The 19641-nt window shown below is 31.8% G+C and overlaps 1 protein-coding gene across 1 annotated transcript in view; it reads right to left on the bottom strand.

Annotated features, from left to right (window-relative positions):
* Positions 1-19641, bottom strand: part of LOC126744648 (phosphoribosylformylglycinamidine synthase) — a 130164-nt gene that overhangs the window by 15707 nt on the left and 94816 nt on the right. Inside the window, exons 13-15 of the mRNA XM_050452153.1 lie at positions 16034-16191; positions 13539-13833; positions 10628-10774 (exon numbers count right to left, since the gene is read on the bottom strand). Coding sequence (XP_050308110.1) covers positions 10628-10774; positions 13539-13833; positions 16034-16191 — 600 coding nt within the window. The remainder of the gene's footprint in view (positions 1-10627; positions 10775-13538; positions 13834-16033; positions 16192-19641) is intronic.

The following is a 19641-nucleotide window of genomic DNA, read 5'->3' as shown; positions in this document are numbered from 1 at the left end:
TTTAAATATTTCGCAATATAATAATAATGGCAAAGTTTACTGAATAAAATACAAGTTGCTTCACTCGGCTCCACGCGCCGAATTACCTATTCACCGCCCCTCACTTCATTTGCCAGCGACGCTCCTACAATCGAATCTGTTGGGTTACACAGTGAGTAGAGTTTAAATGGTTTTGATGTGCGAGCGTTTTATTACTAGTTGTACCGGGTGGACTGGCAAATTATTATAATCTATTATATTAAAATGTAGACTTATTGTTCGGTAGACAGTTGTTTTACAAAGCGTGGAAGTGGTTTAATGTTTTTTAGATGTCCGAAAAATGAAAATAGGTAAGTACATTGGAATTAGTTGTTTATTAAATTCATGATTGCTTTCCTAGTTACTTTACGATCTGGTTCCTGTTTCTTTTTTTAAATTAATATAAAAAATGGATTATAGGTGCCAACTCTGGAAAGGTATTTTGGGATTTACTGGCGAACATAGATATGCCGATCTTACTCCGGAACAATGTTATAAAAGGGTTAATATCAGTAGCTTGCATTTTGCGGAGAGCAGTTTTATGTCCTCTTCAAATCAACGTCTTAGACCCGACGCAATTCCTACATTGCTCCTGACCAGAGCATCGACAAGTATATTTTATGTTTTTTTCTAATTTGTGCACTTATAATGGCAATATGTATTATATAACTACGACGAAAATTAATGCCAAAATAAACGATCATGGTGCATTTTTGTGTAGTAAAGAGAGTAGAAGAGCATTAAAATCCAAATTTCATCGGTAAGTTTATTTGTTTACGTTTAAACAGCAAAAGACTTTTGTATTTTTACCACCAGCGTCGTCACATGAACAATATTACGGTTAATTAATTATGTAATGACATTTTTCGCCTCTATTTAAAATTGCACAAGAGCGACGAAAACAACACGTATAGATATAGAAAATTATTTGTACACTACACAATCCTTTCTCCATCCTTTTCTCTCTCACTACTAATTTTAAAACAATAAAATTCCACATTATTGGGCTGGTTATGAATGAAACATTACTTTTATTACTTATAATGTCTTTAGTAATGCTATTATTAGTCTGACAAAATAACAAAAACCTCAAAAAGTGTAGTAATCAATCAATTAAAATTCAAACATGTCATTACTTAGTAGTTATGTCTATCTTTAGTTGTTAAGTTTAGTAACAGTAATATATGCATTTTTTCACACAAACTTTTGACTTTGATTTAAAAATAAATCCTAATGAAACCAGTCGTACCAAAACAACCTTTAATAAGATACCTAAGTACCTAATTATTAACAAAAAAAATTTAACCATTTAGTTCTTGAATTAGGTAAACTTTGATAATGTAAAATTATAAAAACAAATAATTTATAGTATTATCAATTTACATATTTTTCCCAAGTAGGTACATTAAATAATAATTTTATTCCAGATAATAAAGTTATTATAAAATCGTGCTCCGTCTTCCCCTACAGTTCGAATTAGACGAAACTCGTAAAATAATAGGTATCTTTTACCAGAATTTGCCTTTACATTTTTTGCTAGTTCCCCGTCGGCGAGGAGCTCGACGGCCTGCCTTTGAGATCGAAAGATAAAAGGTTTTTCGCCGAGTAAAGCAACTTGTATTTTATTCAGTAAACTTTGATAATGGTAAGTTCTATATACATGAAAGTTGTATAAAGCAGCCGATGTTACATTAAATGCGAATGTAATCTCTGTAACTGACGTAGATAAATAGAAGACGTTTATTGTTAGCGTTAATACGCTACTGCTTCCGACTGGCGCACAGGCAACGACAGAAATCTCACGTCCGCAGGATTCGAGACCGTCGGACAACCAACATCACAAAAACTCTAAACGCGGGTCGCTCCGGAGTCCCTTTAAGTATACGGGATGTTAGTAAATAAGTGCGACAAACTTCAGGAGGTGATTTTACATAGAAAAATAATGACCGTTTGCTATATAAACGTATGTCCGCAAATGCTTCGTTTTCCGAGATTAAAGTTTTTCTTAAAAATTGACGATTTATTCATTGCTCTGAAACCGGTTGAGATATGCAAATGAAATTTGGAGGGTTTTAAGAGGTAGTTATCGCGTATTTTTTAACATACAATAAAGAATTTTATGTTCACCATTGGCGCGCATACGGGTATTGATCTTAATTTTTTTAAAGACAAATTGGTACGCCCCTGAGATATAATTTAATTTTTAAATTAAAAATAATTATTGAATTCCTCGTTCAATTTGTGACAAAAAACCTCTCTCACCTTTTTTTCGTATGTGGCGCCGTTTTTATGCCAAAAAAACATCTTGACGCGTATTTTTCATTTCTTTAATACATTATCAAGAACTATCTAATACAACATTAAACCAGAACAATAACAGAAAATAACAATACTAAAATTTTAAATAGGCGCAAAGCTACAACAAATTTTCAAAATGACCTCCCTCAGACGTTACACAAGATTCAACTCTTCGCCTCATTGATGCTCGTATTCGCTCAAATATTCCTAATGTATTTCTTATTATCTCAGAGCTGGCTATAATTCGATTCCTCAGGTCATCAACATTTTCGACGGGAGTGGAATAAACTAATGACTTAAACCATTTTTTACCAATGATGCGAAAACGCAACAGTCATATTAATTTTTTTTTTATAATATAAACAAAATAAAAAATGAAATATCTAACGTTACTATAGTATTTACTAAGATTGAATTAAAAAGATTTTTAAAACACTCAAAAAATAAACCAGTGTTTTGATTTTTAAATTTTTATTCCAATTCAAGCAAAATTTTAATGTCTAAACATACTTTCGAATATTATTGTTTATTATTGGTAAGCATAATACAGGCGAGATTTGTTTAGCTGAATCGTATTGCTAACACATGTGTATATTTGTATATACCTTTTTTTACTGACAACAAAAAAATGTTACAAATTCCAAAATACTTGACTCCAAATTGTAAATATTGCGAAAACGCATCACTGGGAAAATACGTTATCTGTATTTTGGTCGAAATAGCGCTTGAGTTGCGTATCAGCTAGAGATATTGCGGTTTAGGCTTGTGTGTGTGTGTAAGAAAGTTTTTAGTAATATTGAATTTTAATCGGTGCTAAGTGTATGTGTATTTTCGAAAAACATGTCTAAATTTCTTACGCAAAAAGAGCTGGAGAGTGCTTTATATGAAGTAGTAGATGAATTGAAAGCAGAACATTCCGGAGATGTTGGTAAGATCTACTAAGTATTTTTGTTAGGCCTGTTATGTAGACGGAAATTATTTTAGTTGAAATTGATGCTGTTTATATTCCTCCAGAACCAGATAGCTTGACTGGCGAAGAAAATATAGATGACGATGTAAACGAAAAAAACAGCCAAAATGATGTGGACATAGCGGGCACATTTGAATTACAGATAAGACAGGACAATGAATTTGACTGGGATTCGTCTGATGATGAGAGTTTGGCAGAAAAGAAACGGAAAATCGAAAGGTCTAACACCGGCCCATTTCAAAGTAGGGAACCAAAATGGAAAAAGAGTTCAATTTCTATAATGTCCCAGCCTATTTCGAATGAAGGCCCTGCGCTTGAGAAATTGGTAGATTTACTCCACGGAAAGTCACCTTTAGACATTTTCTTTTTGTTCTTTGATGACCAAGTATTAAATCTTATTGTAACATTTTCAGAAAAATATGCAAAAGACAATAATCGACATGATTTTGAGTTGGATAAATATGAATTACTAAAGTTTATAGGACTGCTAATATTTACAGGTTATCATAAACTACCACAAACACAACTATATTGGTCAACTGATGAAGACAAGGGGATAGACATTGTGAAAAAATGAGTCGAAATAAATTTTACAATATAAAAAAACTTCCATTTGTCAGATAACGCACAATTAGATAAAAATGACAAGTTTTGTAAGCTTTGGCCATTTTTTGATCTCATAAATCAGAAAATGTTGCAGTTTGGTATATTTTCACACTGTCTGTGAAAGATATGATAATATCGGTCATATTATCACTAAATCGCTCCATTCCAGACGTAGATGCAGTTTGGCAGAAAAGAAACGGAATATATGCAAAATATGTAGTAGTCAAACGGTATTTTTATGTAAAAAATGCAATGTGCCCCTCCATACCGATTGTTTTCAGCGTTACCATAAAAAGTAAAATTACGTTTTTTTTGTTCATATATTTAGCCAATGATGCGAAAACGCAACATGCCCTTTTTTGAAAGTTTTTGAATGTAACTTTTTTTTGTGTCATAATCTTCTTTTCTAACCTATTTTAATACATAATAAATATTTCTATTCGAAAAATTATTGTTTTTTCATGCCCTGGTAAAATATGGGTTAAGAAAACCCCAGGCCAATGTTCTGTACCTCCCCTACCTATCCAATGATTTGGAAATACTGTATCTAAGTCCATCTAAGTACCATCATGCATGAACCATAATTGTTGCCTCAACTGTAGAGGAATTTCTTCAAAAAGAACAGGTAACTCTTCCTGTAGGAAATGAAGGTAAGATTCTCTTGTTAGGCGTTGTGGGAGGAAATATGGGCCGATTAAATGATCGTCAATAAATCCAAGCCAAACATTTACTGAAAACTGATGCTGAAAATGAGCCTCAAAGATTCCATGTGGATTCTCCTCAGCCCATAAGTGATTATTATGCAAATTTCGAATGCAATGTCTTTCAAAAGTAGCGTCATCAGTAAACAAAATACCATTTAAAAAATTAGAATATTGAGCAATTTGATGCAGAATTCATTGGCAAAAAAATAGAAGCGGAAAAAAGTCTCTAGGTAGTAGAGCTTGCACACGTTGAATATGAAATGGATACAAATGATATTCTTTAAGAATTTCAAATACAGTGAAGTTGCTTACATTAAATATGTTGGCAATTTTTCGAGTATTTATTTCAGGTGACTCCGCAATTAACTCTAGAACTGCTTCTTCTAGTTGCATCGTTCGTACTTGTCGAGGACGCCCGCAGTCAGCCGTTTATTTCTTAAACGTACCATTTTCACGTAAATGTTGGTGAAGACGAGCAAATATTGTGTGATGGGGTACTCTACGTCCTAGATACAACTCAGCATACAACCTTCGAGCTTGCCGACCATTTCCATTACTTCGGTCATAGATAAAATGCATATCTGGCAGTTCCAAATTTGTAAAATTTTTCATTTTTTCGATAAAAGAAAAATTAATTACTTATATTAATAATAACTAAAAGCTTAATAGTGAAGGAACGCTAATTTGACATTTCGTATTTCGCAGATGAATGTTGACAGATGACATTTTGTGTTTAATATTACATAAATGTTGACATTAGTCTACTACATTTTGATTTGATTGATGGCTGCCATACCCATAGTAAACAAAAGCCAAATATAAACAGTAAATTAGTAATTTGTTGTTAAATTTTCTTGAGATATTAAGGGCATCGTTTGATAAAAGTTACTAAAAAGAGTTTATTGAGTACTGGGCTAGCCCCACAAATAAAGTTCAGTCCATATTGTTGTAATAAATGTATTATTTTACAAAATAAATTTTTGTGAGGTTATGTCGTCAAACAATCCAGTGTTGGCCGACTCCCACGAAGAAAATACCTGTAAGCACTGCAAAAAAGGTGTAAAAACTTCTTGGAGCTGTATATCCTGTTCATCTGCATTCCATCCTAGTTGCGCTAAACAGGCGAAAGTGGTAAAACAGGACGTAAACGGAAAGGAGATTGTTAGTTGTTGTCAGAAAACCGGAACTAGCCAAAAAATTGGTGAAATGGACGAAAAACTCCTTTTAAAAAATCCATAGACAGAGAATTTAGCGAACTAAAGAAATCCGTTCAATACATATCAGACTCTTTTGATGAGCAAAAGATCGTGATTGATAAGCTGGCTTTGGAGACAAAAGTGCTGAATGAAGAAAATGATTCTCTGAAACAGCTTGTGATTAAGCTTGAATCCAAGATAAATGAGATAGAACAGAGGGAAAAAGATAAGAACATTATTATAAATGGCATTCCCTACCAAGAAAACACAAACTTGGCAGATACTGTAAAACGTATTGCGAACACTTTGGATATTCAGCTGGATGAAAACTCAATTTGTGAAACTTACCGTCTAGGAAAAAGAACCGATGCTCCCCTATTGGTAAAATTAAAAAGCCAAAAACATAAAACTTTACTCTTCAGGAAAATAAAGGAAATGAAGGGACTGACAACTGAGGCATGTGGCATACAAGGTAAAAATAAAATGTACATAAATGATGATTTAACACAAAATAACCAGATCCTATTGAAAAAAACCATGCAGTTTAAACATCTTCACAAATTCATTTCGGTATTCACTCGAAACGGAAACATATTTCTAAAAAAGACACACTCTGCTGATCCAATTAAAATAAAAAATGAAGAGGACCTAAAAATTTAGAGAGGAGTGTTGTTGTGACTTTGTTAAGGATTACTGTTTATCATTTCAAAAAATTACTAATAATAAATGGAAATGGAAGTTTTTGATGAGATCCATTTTGAAAAAAAGTCAATTACCATAGAGCCGCAAAACATGTGTAATATTATTGAAGCAGCCACTAAGCAAATAAACATTTTATTGCTTAATATTAGAGGTATTAAAACTAATTTAGATAAGCTTATTGTGTTTCTTGAATCCTATAATGCAAAACATTGTGATCTATTGTTGCTAACTGAATGTCATAACCTTACATCCGCTTCCATGTGCCAAATACCTGAATTTGATTGTTATTATGATAATGCAGATTTTAACGTTTTTGATGGTTTATTGATATACACCAAAAAATCCTTAAACCCTATAATATGCACAGGGAAGCAGATTACAACTAGAATTAGTATTACTAACTTAACTTTTATCTTGGAAAATTTATGTGTTAGCTTGGAGGTTTGCTATCGCTCCCCAAATTCTAATACACTCAACTTTTTAACTGATTTAAGCCATTACCTTGAAAATAAAAAAAAATGTGATGTAGCCTTATTTTTAGGGGACATAAACTTGAATATTTTAAACGATGGTGACAATATGGTCAATCAATATGTATCACTTTTAAATAGCCATGGCTTTTTTTCATTATATGAGGATGTTACAAGACCTGATTCACAAACTTGTATAGATCATGTATTTCTCAAAACGAAAATTAAAGAAAATATACTTAAATTTAATCCATATATAGTAAATCACGATATAACAGATCACTTGCCTATATTAATAAATATTGTTTCAAATAAAAATAAACCAGAAAACTCTAAAATAAATGACATAACAATTAGAAACATAAATTATCAAAAATTAATCGAATTGGCCAAAAACAGAAACTGGAATGAAATATCTACACAAAACGACCCTAACTTAGCCTTGAATCTTTTGGTAAAAAATATATCTGAAATAATAAATCAGTCATACTATGAAAGAGTGTTAAACACAAGAGTTAAAAAAATTAAACCTTGGATATCGCAAGGTATAATTACTTCAATTAAAACTAGAGACAAATTAAAACAAAAATTAAGGAAAAATCCTACACCAGAAAAAATCTTTGAATATAAACAGTACAGAAATAAACTGAATAATCTGATCAAAAATACAAAAAATGATTACTACAAAAATAAAATTCAGGAAAATAGTAATAACATAAAAAAAATATACAATTTTTTAAATGAGGCTGTAAATGAAGATGGGAATGAGGGTGAAAGGGAAATAAAAGTGATTAGGTCGCAAAATGGTGATCAAATAATAAATCCTATAGAGATCGCTAATCATTTTAACAAGCATTTCATGAATGTTGGTTTAAACCTATCAAAAAGCATTAATACTCCCTCACCCCTTCACAATAAACAGGACATTCCCAAATTCCATGTATTTGAAACCCGTTACTCAGAATGAGATAATTAAATATATAAATTGTTTAAAAAATAATGGCTCACCTGGTAAAGATGGAATTTCTGCAAAAATCTTAAAACTGCTCCATATGCACATTTTACCACCACTTGTACATATTATAAACTTAATTTTTAAAACTGGTGTAGTGCCAAGTCATTTTAAAGTATCTGTGGGTGAGTCCAGTTTTTAAGTCCGGAAGTAAGGAATTGATGGATAATTATAGACCAATAAGTGTCATCTCTAACCTGGGAAAAGTCTTCGAAAAATGCTTTAAGGATAGACTGTTATGTTATTTTGACCAAAATAATGTACTATCAAAAAATCAATTTGGTTTTACTCGAGGAGTCAGTACAATAGATGCTATATATGAGCTTGTTAGTGATATAACTAAAAGTATGGACAAAAATAAAAAGTGCCTTGCGGTGTTTCTCGACCTAATAAAAGCATTCGATACAGTGTCACACCAAATATTATTACAAACATTAGAAAAATATGGTATCAGAGGCAAAGTATTACAACTTTTACAGAGTTATCTATCAAACAGAATGCAATACACCAAGATAAAAAATAACCTTAGCGATCCTGATATCATTAAAATTGGAATACCGCAGGGCACTGTACTAGGACCCCTACTTTTCAATGTTTATATAAATGCAGTGAATGATATTAAAACTCCTGTCAAAGTAATATCCTATGCAGATGATACAGGAATTATATTTATTGGAGACACATGGCAAGAGGCAAAAGTTAAGTTTCAAGAAGGTCTCAATCATTAATCAAAAATTTTTTCGACACCTTTAAATTGTCACTAAATCCAAAAAAATCTAAATATATAGCATTTTCCATAAACAGTTGAAATAGACCAAACTTTCAAAATATTATTGTAAACAATATTAATGAACCAATTGCACAGGTAAACTCTATAAAATATTTGGGAGTCCATATAGACAAACATCTAAAATGGGATATACACATTGATTATTTAACAAAAAAGATAAAGGCACTCTTACATAAATTTTATTTATTAAGGGAAATTTTGTGCAGAAAACTCATTGTGTTGATCTATAAAGCTCTCGTGGAACCCCTATTAAGGTATGGGATATTGATTTGGGGTGGGGCATATGAAAACAGTCTAAAAAATCTTAAAACAATACAAAACTCAATAATAACGATAATGTTAAAGAGACCTAGGTTATTTTCAACAAAGCAATTATATAATTCTGAAATACAAGATTTGAAAACTCTTTTTATAACAACCTGTTGCTCTTATGTTCATAAATTCTATGGTAAACAAAGTATAATAAACCATAGACACCAAACCCGAGCTAATAAACACCAGCAAATTGTACTACCTTATATGATTCGAGATTTTGGTCAACATTCGGCAGTATTTTTAGCTCCAAAATTTTATAACCTTCTCCCAGAAAATGTCAAACAACAGAAATACTTCAAAAAGTTTAATGAGTATGTCCTAAGTTATATATTAGGAAACAAAATAAAATTTTGTTGATTGATCATAAGTGCTTGTATCAATATTCTGCTTTTCACCAAACTTTTTATTTTCTTACTCGATAGCAATCACAACATAAATACATAAGGCAAAAAGAAAAAAATCTCAGTATGGACATTTATTCAATTATTTATTTTGTTTCAAATATTATAAGTTTTAGGTACCAAAGACTAGAAAATTCTGTAAAATACTACATAATACCTTTGTAGGTAAAATGTATATGTGTATATAGTATATGAATCTTTTTTTTTTTTTTCTCTTTTTCTCATTTTTATTGTCTGGTTTTTGATTTTTGTTATGTAGTTTTGGGTAAACTTATTTAAAATGTTAAATATTGTGAACTAATTTATATAACGGCTAGTCTGCTAAGGGTAACAACATTGATATATTAGAATTTTTGAATTGTTTCTACCATAGCACATACAGATACTCTGGTATCTAGGTGCTTTATATTCTTAGAATTGTAATATTTTATATTGAAGTTGAATATATTGAACATAATGTATTAAAGAAATGAAAAATACGCGTCAAGATTTTTTTTCCTAAAAACGGCGCCACATAGAGAAAAAAGATAAAGAGAGGTTTTTGTTTTCACAAACTGAACGAGGAATTCAAAAATTATTTTTAATTTGAAATATCTCAGTGGCGTACCATTTTTTTCTTAAAAAAATTGAGATCATTACCCGTATGCGTGCCAATGGTGAACATAAAATACTTAATTGCATGCCAAAAAATGCGCGATAACTACCTTTTAAAACCCTCCAAATTTCATTTGCATATCTCGACCGGTTTCAGAGCAATAAATGAATCATCAATTTTTAAGAAAAACTTTAACATACATTACAACATGTACATATCTCGGAAAACGAAGCATTTGCGAACATACGTTTATATACCAAACTGTCATTATTTTTCCATGCCTAATCTCCCCCTGAAGTTTGTCACACTTATTTAAACACCCTGTATCTATCTATATGTCTAATTAGTTTTTATTGTTATTTTAAATAAGTTAGTTAAGATTATTAGTTACTTACAATGCAACACTTTCTTTCTCCCAACTGGTCTTATTCTAATGTATATGTAGTAATAAAGGACCAAATAAAATAGTAAACAGTAAACAGATAGTTAAAGCAAAATTATAAAAATCTATACAATAACTTTAAAAAAAAGTAGAATCTATCCCGCTCACCTGCATAACTAAAACCTCCAGGAAAGATAACTCCCCTAAATCTATCCAGTGTGGCTTTTTCAGTTAAGAGATCTTGCATTGTAATATCCGTTACTTTAAATCCTACTCTCACTAAAGCCGCAGCCATCTCTCTGTCACTATTAATACCTAAAATAAAATTATGCAATTACACAAACTAAATAAATTCAGAATTGACAAAATCTAATATGGCACCATGAGAAAAAATAAAATCAAGGGTCATGAGTTTAAAAAAAACATAATGCAGGAAAAATACTCTGACTATTGTTAATTGTAACTTTTTCAAAAGGATATCGGATTCTTAAAAAATTTTTAAAGGCATATACAGGGTGTCCCGAAATTACATTGCGATATTTTACCAGCCGCATCTTTGTCTAAAAATAAGACAAAAAGTCCATATAGAGTATGGTTCAAAAGTGCATCGTTTTTAAGTTACAGGGTGTTTTATGAATCATGTTAAAGATGGTTTTTTGTTAATATATCCGGAACACCTAGTGGTAATCTTTTGAAATGTTCAACATTTACTATTGGTTTTATTAAAAACTGATATTGCAACCATTTTTGCCAAAATGTATACAGGGTCGTGTAAAATAAGTAGTCGGTAAAGTTTAAATTGTTAAAACTTTTTTTCTAGCAACTCCGTGATAATTTTGGTATTAGAATTGAAAAGAACAAAAATTTTTACATAAAAAAGGTGCTCTTGTCTAAATTCGATAGGAGCTTCCGTTTTCGAAAAAATTAGATGTAAATATTTTGCAAAGAGAACGCGTAAGTTATTTTGGTAACAGTTAATAAAATTAAAAAGCATCTTAAAAATCCGTTGGGGATAAACATGACCTAGACTATCACAAATACTTTATTTAAGATCAAAAATTGTTTTTCGAGTTCAATTGTTTTTTTTAATGTAATTGAATAGGTAAAAAAAAGGAACAATTAATTTATTACGTAAAAAAAAACATAAAAGCACAAATTACAACAAATGTTTCCATTTTTCTGAAGACACAATCTTGTCCTACGCGTTATTGCGCGAGTAGCCCTTAAAACAAAAAATGGATTTCTCTTTATTTCATTAACAGCCCAATTAATCCTTTGCATCAGTTGTTTACGGGTATTTATCTCCACGGCATATACCAACTCATTTAAATGTCCCCATAAATAATAATCTAACGAAGTTAGATCTGGAGATCGAGGAGGCCAATTTATAGGACCACCTCGACCAATCCAACGTTCAGGAAAATTCATCCACTCACGCACATTGCGACCAAAATGAGCAGGCTTGTTGAAAAATCATGTTTTGGCGTAAGATAAGAGGAACTTCTTCCAGAAGCTCCACAAGATTATTTTCCAGCATATGAAGATAATTCTCCGAAGTTAGCCGATTGGGAACATCTTGTCGAACTTGCATTGTCTTATTTATTTAATGTAACACGACGCTTCGGTTGGTAAGTATCTCCAACCGTTATCAAGTGTAAACTGTTTACACTGAAACGTCGTGTTTTCACTGTACCATTGTCTACCACCTTCAAAAACAGCTAAGCCGATTGGGTAATTCTATCGGGCCAACAAGTTGGTCCCCGATTAATCCCGCCCACAAATTTACCGAAAACCTTCTTTGAAAATTACTACGCCTTATGGCTCTTGGATTTTGATCTGCCCAAAAATGCATATTATGCACGTTAAATGAACCATTTCGTGTGAAAGTGGCTTCGTCCGTCCATAAAATGGAAGGAATTAAGTTTGGATTATTAATTACCCAATAATTGACAAAATTGGATCCTCAACGGAAAATCGTCTGGCTCTAAATCTTGGACCCGCTGGTAATGAAACGGATGTAACCCTTGGGATCTTAGCATTCTTCCAATCTAATAAAAATTAAATTACTATCGTAACAATAAGTAATTTTTTTAATTACTTACTATAGAGCGAGGGATATGTGTGACTCTTGACACATTTCTTATACTTGCCCCCGGATTTTCTTCAAAAACATTTAAAACATTTTCTAAATTATAATCTTCTTGTGGTCTGCCTTGTCCACGAGCTCTTTGAAAACTTCCGTTATTGCATAAATTTCGGTGAGTGGTGAAAGTTGACGATCTGGAACATGTCTTAGGGGAAATCTTCGGCGATACTCACGGACAGCCGCTAAAGAACTGCCATTACACAAACCATAAACAAAATGCATGTCAGCTAACTCTTGATTTGTAAATCTATGCATAATTTTTGAAAAATGAATCACAAAAAAGAATGAAAAAGAAATGTGAAATGTCAACAAAACGTTAAACAAAATTTAACAAATAAACTAATTGTCAACAAACACAGCCAACTATAATTTTACAAGATGTTATTTGTAGTTACTTTTTGAAATACCAATTCATGATTTATTAATAATTGATTTTTTCGAAAACGGAAGCTCCTATCGAAATTAGACAAGAGCACCTTTTTTATGTAAAAATGTTTGTTCTTTTCAATTCTAATACCAAAATTATCACGGAGTTGCTAGAAAAAAAGTTTTAACAATTTAAACTTTACCGACCACTTATTTTACACGACCCTGTATACATTTTGGCAAAAATGGTTGCAATATAAGTTTTTAATAAAACCAATAGTAAATGTTGAAAATTTCAAAAGATTACAACTAGGTGTTCCGAATATATTAACAAAAAACCATCTTTAACATGATTCATAAAACACCCTGTAAAAAACGATGCACTTTTGAACCATACTGTATATGGACTTTTTGGCTTATTTTTAGACAAAGATGCGGCTGGTAAAATATTGCGACGTAGTTTCGGGACACCCTGTATTTGTGTACTCTTTATAGTGCCAGAGATCCCAATAGTGATTCTCAAAATATAAAATTATAGCTTTATTTTATTAAATCAATTATTTTTACCTTCTTCTCTGATGACAGCAACTGGAATTTTCTCCTCTTTCAAAATATTTTCAAAATCGGGATCGAATGTAAGCTTATATTTAGGACCAGTTCTAGTCGGCAAAGATTGGAATTCCGAGTCTGCACATTCCTTGATGGTTTGCCTCAACTCCAACTTGTAACTGGTTTCTTCCCACATGCGCATTAATGGTAAAACGGTACTTTCAAGTTGGGCATTATTAACTGTTATGTTAATCTTAGATTTTACACCATATTCCACACTTTTACCTATGGTAAATACTGGAACTTGGAAACCCTGTAATAATTTCAAAATACTTAGAAGTGTTTTATAGTAAGCATCACCCTGGACAAACAAAATATCATTGCGATTTATATTCTGGTTTATGAGAGAATGACAATGAGATGATGAGACCACTAATATTTACTCAGAGAAGTTTCGTTATTATATGTATAATTGAATTAAAACCTCTACTTTATTATCTAAGCCTCTCAAAACTATCAAGGTATAGTTAAGGTATACAGTGACCGCCTAAAGTTCCGCATAAATTCGATAAAAATTAGAGACATGATTTTTTGAGAAAACGCTCGGACCCGTCGATTTTTATTTTAAGTTGCGCATAATTTCACATAGATTTTTGTATACAGGGTGGAACAAAAAAAAGATATGACGTCATCGGTCATTTTTCTAAATGGAATGCTATATTTTTTATTGCATTTACGAAATATAGGCGAAATTCCAAATAAGTTTCGTATAACACACCTTATCTCAAAACTCAACTGTTTCAGAAATATTTACATTTGACCAACAAGAAAGCAAGGAAGTACGTCTATTTACAAATTAAGATAAAATGGAGGATAAAATGTAATAAACTGTGAAAACTCTTATTAGTGTATCAAGTGTTCAAACTGATCCCCATTTACTTCTTGGCAGAAAGCAAAACGGTTTACAAACTCATGTAAAACACTATCAATTATTTCGGGTGATATACGTCTAATTTCATATCTAATTCTATTTTTCAAATCTTCTACGTTGTTTGGCTTCTCAATATAAACTTTACTTTTCAGGTACCCCCATAGAAAATAGTCGCAGGGATTTAGGTCTGGTGACCTGGCCGGCCGCTCTATTGGTCCTCTTCGTCCTATCCATCTTCCTGGGAACACTGTATCCAAGTAATTACGGACATTTCGAAAGAAATGTGGCGGTGCGCCGTCTTGCTGAAACCACAAATTATCTGTCGGGAGAGCAGGGTCTTGTTCGTCTGGGTAAGTTCTTGAAGAAAATTCAAATAGCGTTGTCCTGTTAAGTTTTCTTCGAAAAAGTATGGCCCTATTACTTTATTTTCCACGATACCAGTCCAAACATTAATAGATTTACGGTACTAAGTATGAGCATCAGTTGCCCAGTGTAGATTTGGCACTGATCAGTACCGACAATTTTGCCGATTTACGACACCGTTTAAACAAAAAGTTGCTTCATCCGAAAACAAAACTCGTAACACAAACTGACGGTTATTATTGGAAATGTTGTTGCAATCATTTGCTCGCAAAATTGTTGTTTCTTCGATCAGGACCCTCCTCATTTAATTCGTGTATTAGTCTAATTTTATAAGGGTGGTATTCATTTGCTTTTAAGATGCGTCTTACTGACGTTCCGGCTATATTATTATCAACTGAAATTTGTGAAGTTGCATTGTTTGGATTTTCTTCGACGGAGAGCAGAACGTTTAATTTTATTTCTTCACAAATTTTTGGACGACCTGATCTTGGATAATCCCTACCATGCCCTGAAGTTATGAGTTTGTGCTCTATTCTACTAACTGTTGACTGAGAAATAGGATAGTTTGGGTATTTGGCATTAAACAGTTCACTTACATCTTTTTTTTGTTCTACCCTGTATACAAAAATTTATGTGAAATAATGCGCAACTTAAAATAAAAATCGACGGGTCTGAGCGTTTTTTCAAAAAATCATGTCTCTAATTTTTATCGAATTTATGCGGAACTTTAGGCGATTACTGTATAATAACACTTTATAAAACTAATTTAAAAGTCACAGCAAAAGTCCATTAAGAGAGTTGAAAATTATCTTTCATATGACGCCTTGTTCATTAAAATTTGAAGAAGTGTACAAGATATAGCGATTTAAAAATGACATTATTTATTTGTTTCCCTCTCTTTTGGCTTAAACCGAATTCATAGAAAATTTACTCAGCTTTCCAATGGCGTTATCAAACTTATATCTTAATTTAGTAATTTTGGTTAAATTTTAAATTTCTATTTTTATTTTGGCAGCTAGTTTGCATAAAAATATTTTTGGACGATTCCCCGTTTCCATTCTTGATATGATTTTTTTCCTAAGATCAAGGCTTCTTGTGATATAAATACTGTACACCATTAGCTGAACACCATGTATATGCTGTTCTCACATTTATTAAGTATTATTATAGCTATATTACTTTTTGGCCCCCTAAAACTATCTACTAAATGTTTTCTTACTTGAAATACTGTTAAACAATGTCCAACATCTTTTTCCAAAACTTCCAATACCCATCCCACTTCTTCGGAGAAAAGGATCGGAATAGCCTTGCCTTGTCTATGCGTTACATTGATTTCCATTCCACATAACCCGGCGAAGCACATTTCCAAGAGCGTCACTAAAAATAAATAATTTAAAAAAACCGTTCTTGCAAATACAAACTGTTATAGTGGTTTTAAAGTCACTTGAATGACCATAAAAACTCTTAAAAGCGTTCCGGCGGGAAGACTTACAGACCGGGGGCTGTTTTAAACAAATTGCTTTGCATTAAAAGATCGCCGAATCCGCCTGGATTATGGAACAGCGGCAGCGTACTAATGCAGGTGTCGATGTTAAAGCATAAAGTCCAGTTCAGAGATCTATTAGAATCTTTGATGTGTCGTAGATGCCGCACTAACTAGTCCGTGCGTCTATGTCGTATTTATTGTCGCATGATATACATGTTTAAATGGCAAAATTTTATATAATTTATCTATGAAATCATTTTAAATATACATAAAACCCCATGTTGTACACTATTTTTTATTTGTCTTTCGAAAATGTCCTAGATGTTTTTTGTCCCTGACTAAAATCCAAGCATTTTACAAATCATTTTAAATACTTACAGCACTCCCAGACTGTCACCTCTTTTTAGCTAGTCTATTAAACAAAGATAAAACACCTGCGATCTGGTGATTCCTAAGTTGTGCAAGTGATTGTGTATCTCTCTCTATCCCACTGATTTTGAGGATTACGGGGCCGTACGCAGATAAATTTTTGGACCGTTTTTGTATTATTTTCGTCGTGTTTTTAAAGAGATCTTTAAGTATGGGTCTTCCTGCATTCTCTGGGAAAAAGTCCCTTTTTCGCCATAGTAAGAAGACCCTTTTTTTTACTAATTAAACCAGTTAACATATATCAGTTTAATTTTTTTTACAGTTACTGCCACACTTGTTCTGTCTCAGAGAGGCAAGACTACTTCTTTCATAATTCACTAGAAGAAAAAAGCCGATGTAAAATGAGTTGTAATTATTAAAAAAAAATTTAAATTTAGTATTAATTAAATTTAAAAATTATTTCGGCTACTCGTGTACACTTTTTAAATCTGTTTTAGTATCCAAATGCTTTACTGCGACTGTGCGAGATGAAGTTGGAATCCTAGCGGCAACAAAGAAACTGGTTCCTTCCTTAATGGAAGAAACTGCTAAAGAAAAAAAGGGAAAATTGAGTTTAGAAAATTGTATTAACTCTTTGGGCCAGATTCAAATGAGTAATTTTAAGATTTTGTATAAAAATTTTAGTTTTTAGCGTTGGTTGAATATTTGGGAAGATACGCAACCTTATGGGCTAAAACGTGACCGCAAATATGCGTGAAAAATAGATGGCGATTCTCTCCAGTATGCGCGAAAATAATTTCGTCCGTCGCTTCTCATTAGTAATCGGCCGATCATCCGAGTCGTGTGGGAGAGTTTTTGCACAGGTTCGTGTTTGCCGTATTGCAATTTGGTAGTTGTTAAAAATTTTTCTTGGATATCATAATCACAAATAGATAGATATATGTAAATGTGTTTAGTTTGTGAGACGATGGCTTCTTTAGGCAAAATTAATCAGTGTGCGTATATTAATTAAGACTTTGATTTATAACAACCTAATATGGGAATCTCAAAATCTTATTAGAAAATCTTTAAAAAAATCTAATTATAAACCTTACAGAAAATTATCTATTTTATCTACAAAAATCAATCCGAACTCTTAAAAATACTGTCTCTTCATGTCTATGAGAGCCATTTTCTCTTTTTCTTTTTTTTACTTTAATAAAATTTTAAATCAATATATTATGTTTATGGTCTTTAGTGTTTTAAGTATTTTCAATAATTGTTTTCATGATGAAATTCATTCATGAAAAAGATAAAAATAAAGCCTAAAAAGCCTTTAAAGTTATTGAGAAACTGGTTATAGTACGAATGGTAGCTTTCCTAATTAAAAAAAATAACATATTAAATGAATGTCGAGTAATGTTTTCATTCCTGGAGAGATTATATTTGAGCTTGAAGAAGGTCACTTTGCTGCAGCGGTATTCTGCGACTTCTCTAAACACTTTGACTGTGTCAACCATGGAATATTGCTCGGTAAGCTTTCTAGATATGGGTTTAGGGGAGTTGCTCTAGAATGGTTAAAATTTTGTTTTGTTAGACAGAAAAAAGTTTGTTTGGCCAAATGGCAGTTTGTCTGAACTTTGTGTAGTAAGCAGGGTTCGTTTCTCGGTCCTATTTTATTTCTATTGTATATAAATGACCTGGGGTCTCTCCAGATAAGAGGATTCTTCACTATTTTTGCAGATGACACCACTATCTTATGGACAATAATAAAAGCACATTAACCTAGAACAATTTCTAAAGATTTATTAATGATTAAACAGTGGTTTGATGCTAATTTGATGTCTTTAAACATAGATAAGACTAAATTGTTAAGTTTTTATGCTCAGAGCAGTTCATGATTCACAACAAAGAATTGGAAGTGAATAATTTTAACAGATTTCTTGGAATTGTTATCGATCATAAACCTAAGTTTTATGGAGATATGTCAGGAGGCAAAAACTGGCTAGACGATGTTATGCTGTTAGAATGGTTTTAAATGAACTGAGATTGATATTTTTTTTGTCGAAAGTTGGAACTTACTTTCATACAAAAATACCTACAGTATGGAATAACATTTTGGAGTTGCATTAGTAAACGGCTTTTTGACTCGATGTTTGTTTTTAAAAAACAAGCCATTAAATATATGTGTCATAAATCTCCACAGGACATGCAGACCCCTATTTAAAGATACTTTCCTTGTGTTGCTTGTTTATTGTTGAGTCTGCTTGACTAATATACAAAAAATATAAATTGTATCTTCAAAATAATGGCTCCTTAAAACATTATAATATCAGAAAAAAATACGATATTCCAATGCCCGTCCCGAAAAGTGAACTAAGAATTCTCTTATTTACTTGAGCATAAAAATTTTTAATCATTTTCCAAATGTCATAAAAGTCTCCTCGCTTTAAAAAGTCCTTAACGAAACTTCTTAAAAGCAAATATTTTTATAGCATTAGAATTTTTTGAAGATAGTTAGGAATAGGCCAATAGTATATAATTAGTTTTTAGTAAAGATGTAAAGGTTAGAATTTGTGATGTTACTCTAAAAAAATTTTAAGTCGTCTTGCTTTGAAATTGAAAATACATTTTGTGTTTATACTAGTATGTTGAACCCACTATTGTGTATTTTTTTTAAATTATGTGTTAGTAATATGTCGATTAATGTGCCTATTTTATATCATAAAAGTACCATGTCAACAAGTAGGTACCATGTATTTATGAATAAAGTATGTTTTGAATTTTTGAAATTCGAAATTGTATTTAAAAGAGAGAGAGGTATATAATATTTAATAGGGATGATTCCAACTACTAGCTAGAAATTACCTCGTTGATAAAGTAATTAAAAGGGTTATTCAAAACTGCAAGTGGCCAACATGGCGTCGACAAGAAGAAACAAAGTTGATTATGACTCTCTAAAGAAGGAACGTCGTATTTAAAAGTTAAAGATG

This window comes from Anthonomus grandis, chromosome 14, assembly GCF_022605725.1.
Source record: "Anthonomus grandis grandis chromosome 14, icAntGran1.3, whole genome shotgun sequence".
In the NCBI taxonomy this organism is placed as follows: Eukaryota; Metazoa; Arthropoda; class Insecta; order Coleoptera; family Curculionidae; genus Anthonomus; species Anthonomus grandis.
The sequence above is the reverse complement of the archived record's forward strand: the minus strand, read 5'-3'. Positions and strand labels throughout refer to the sequence as shown.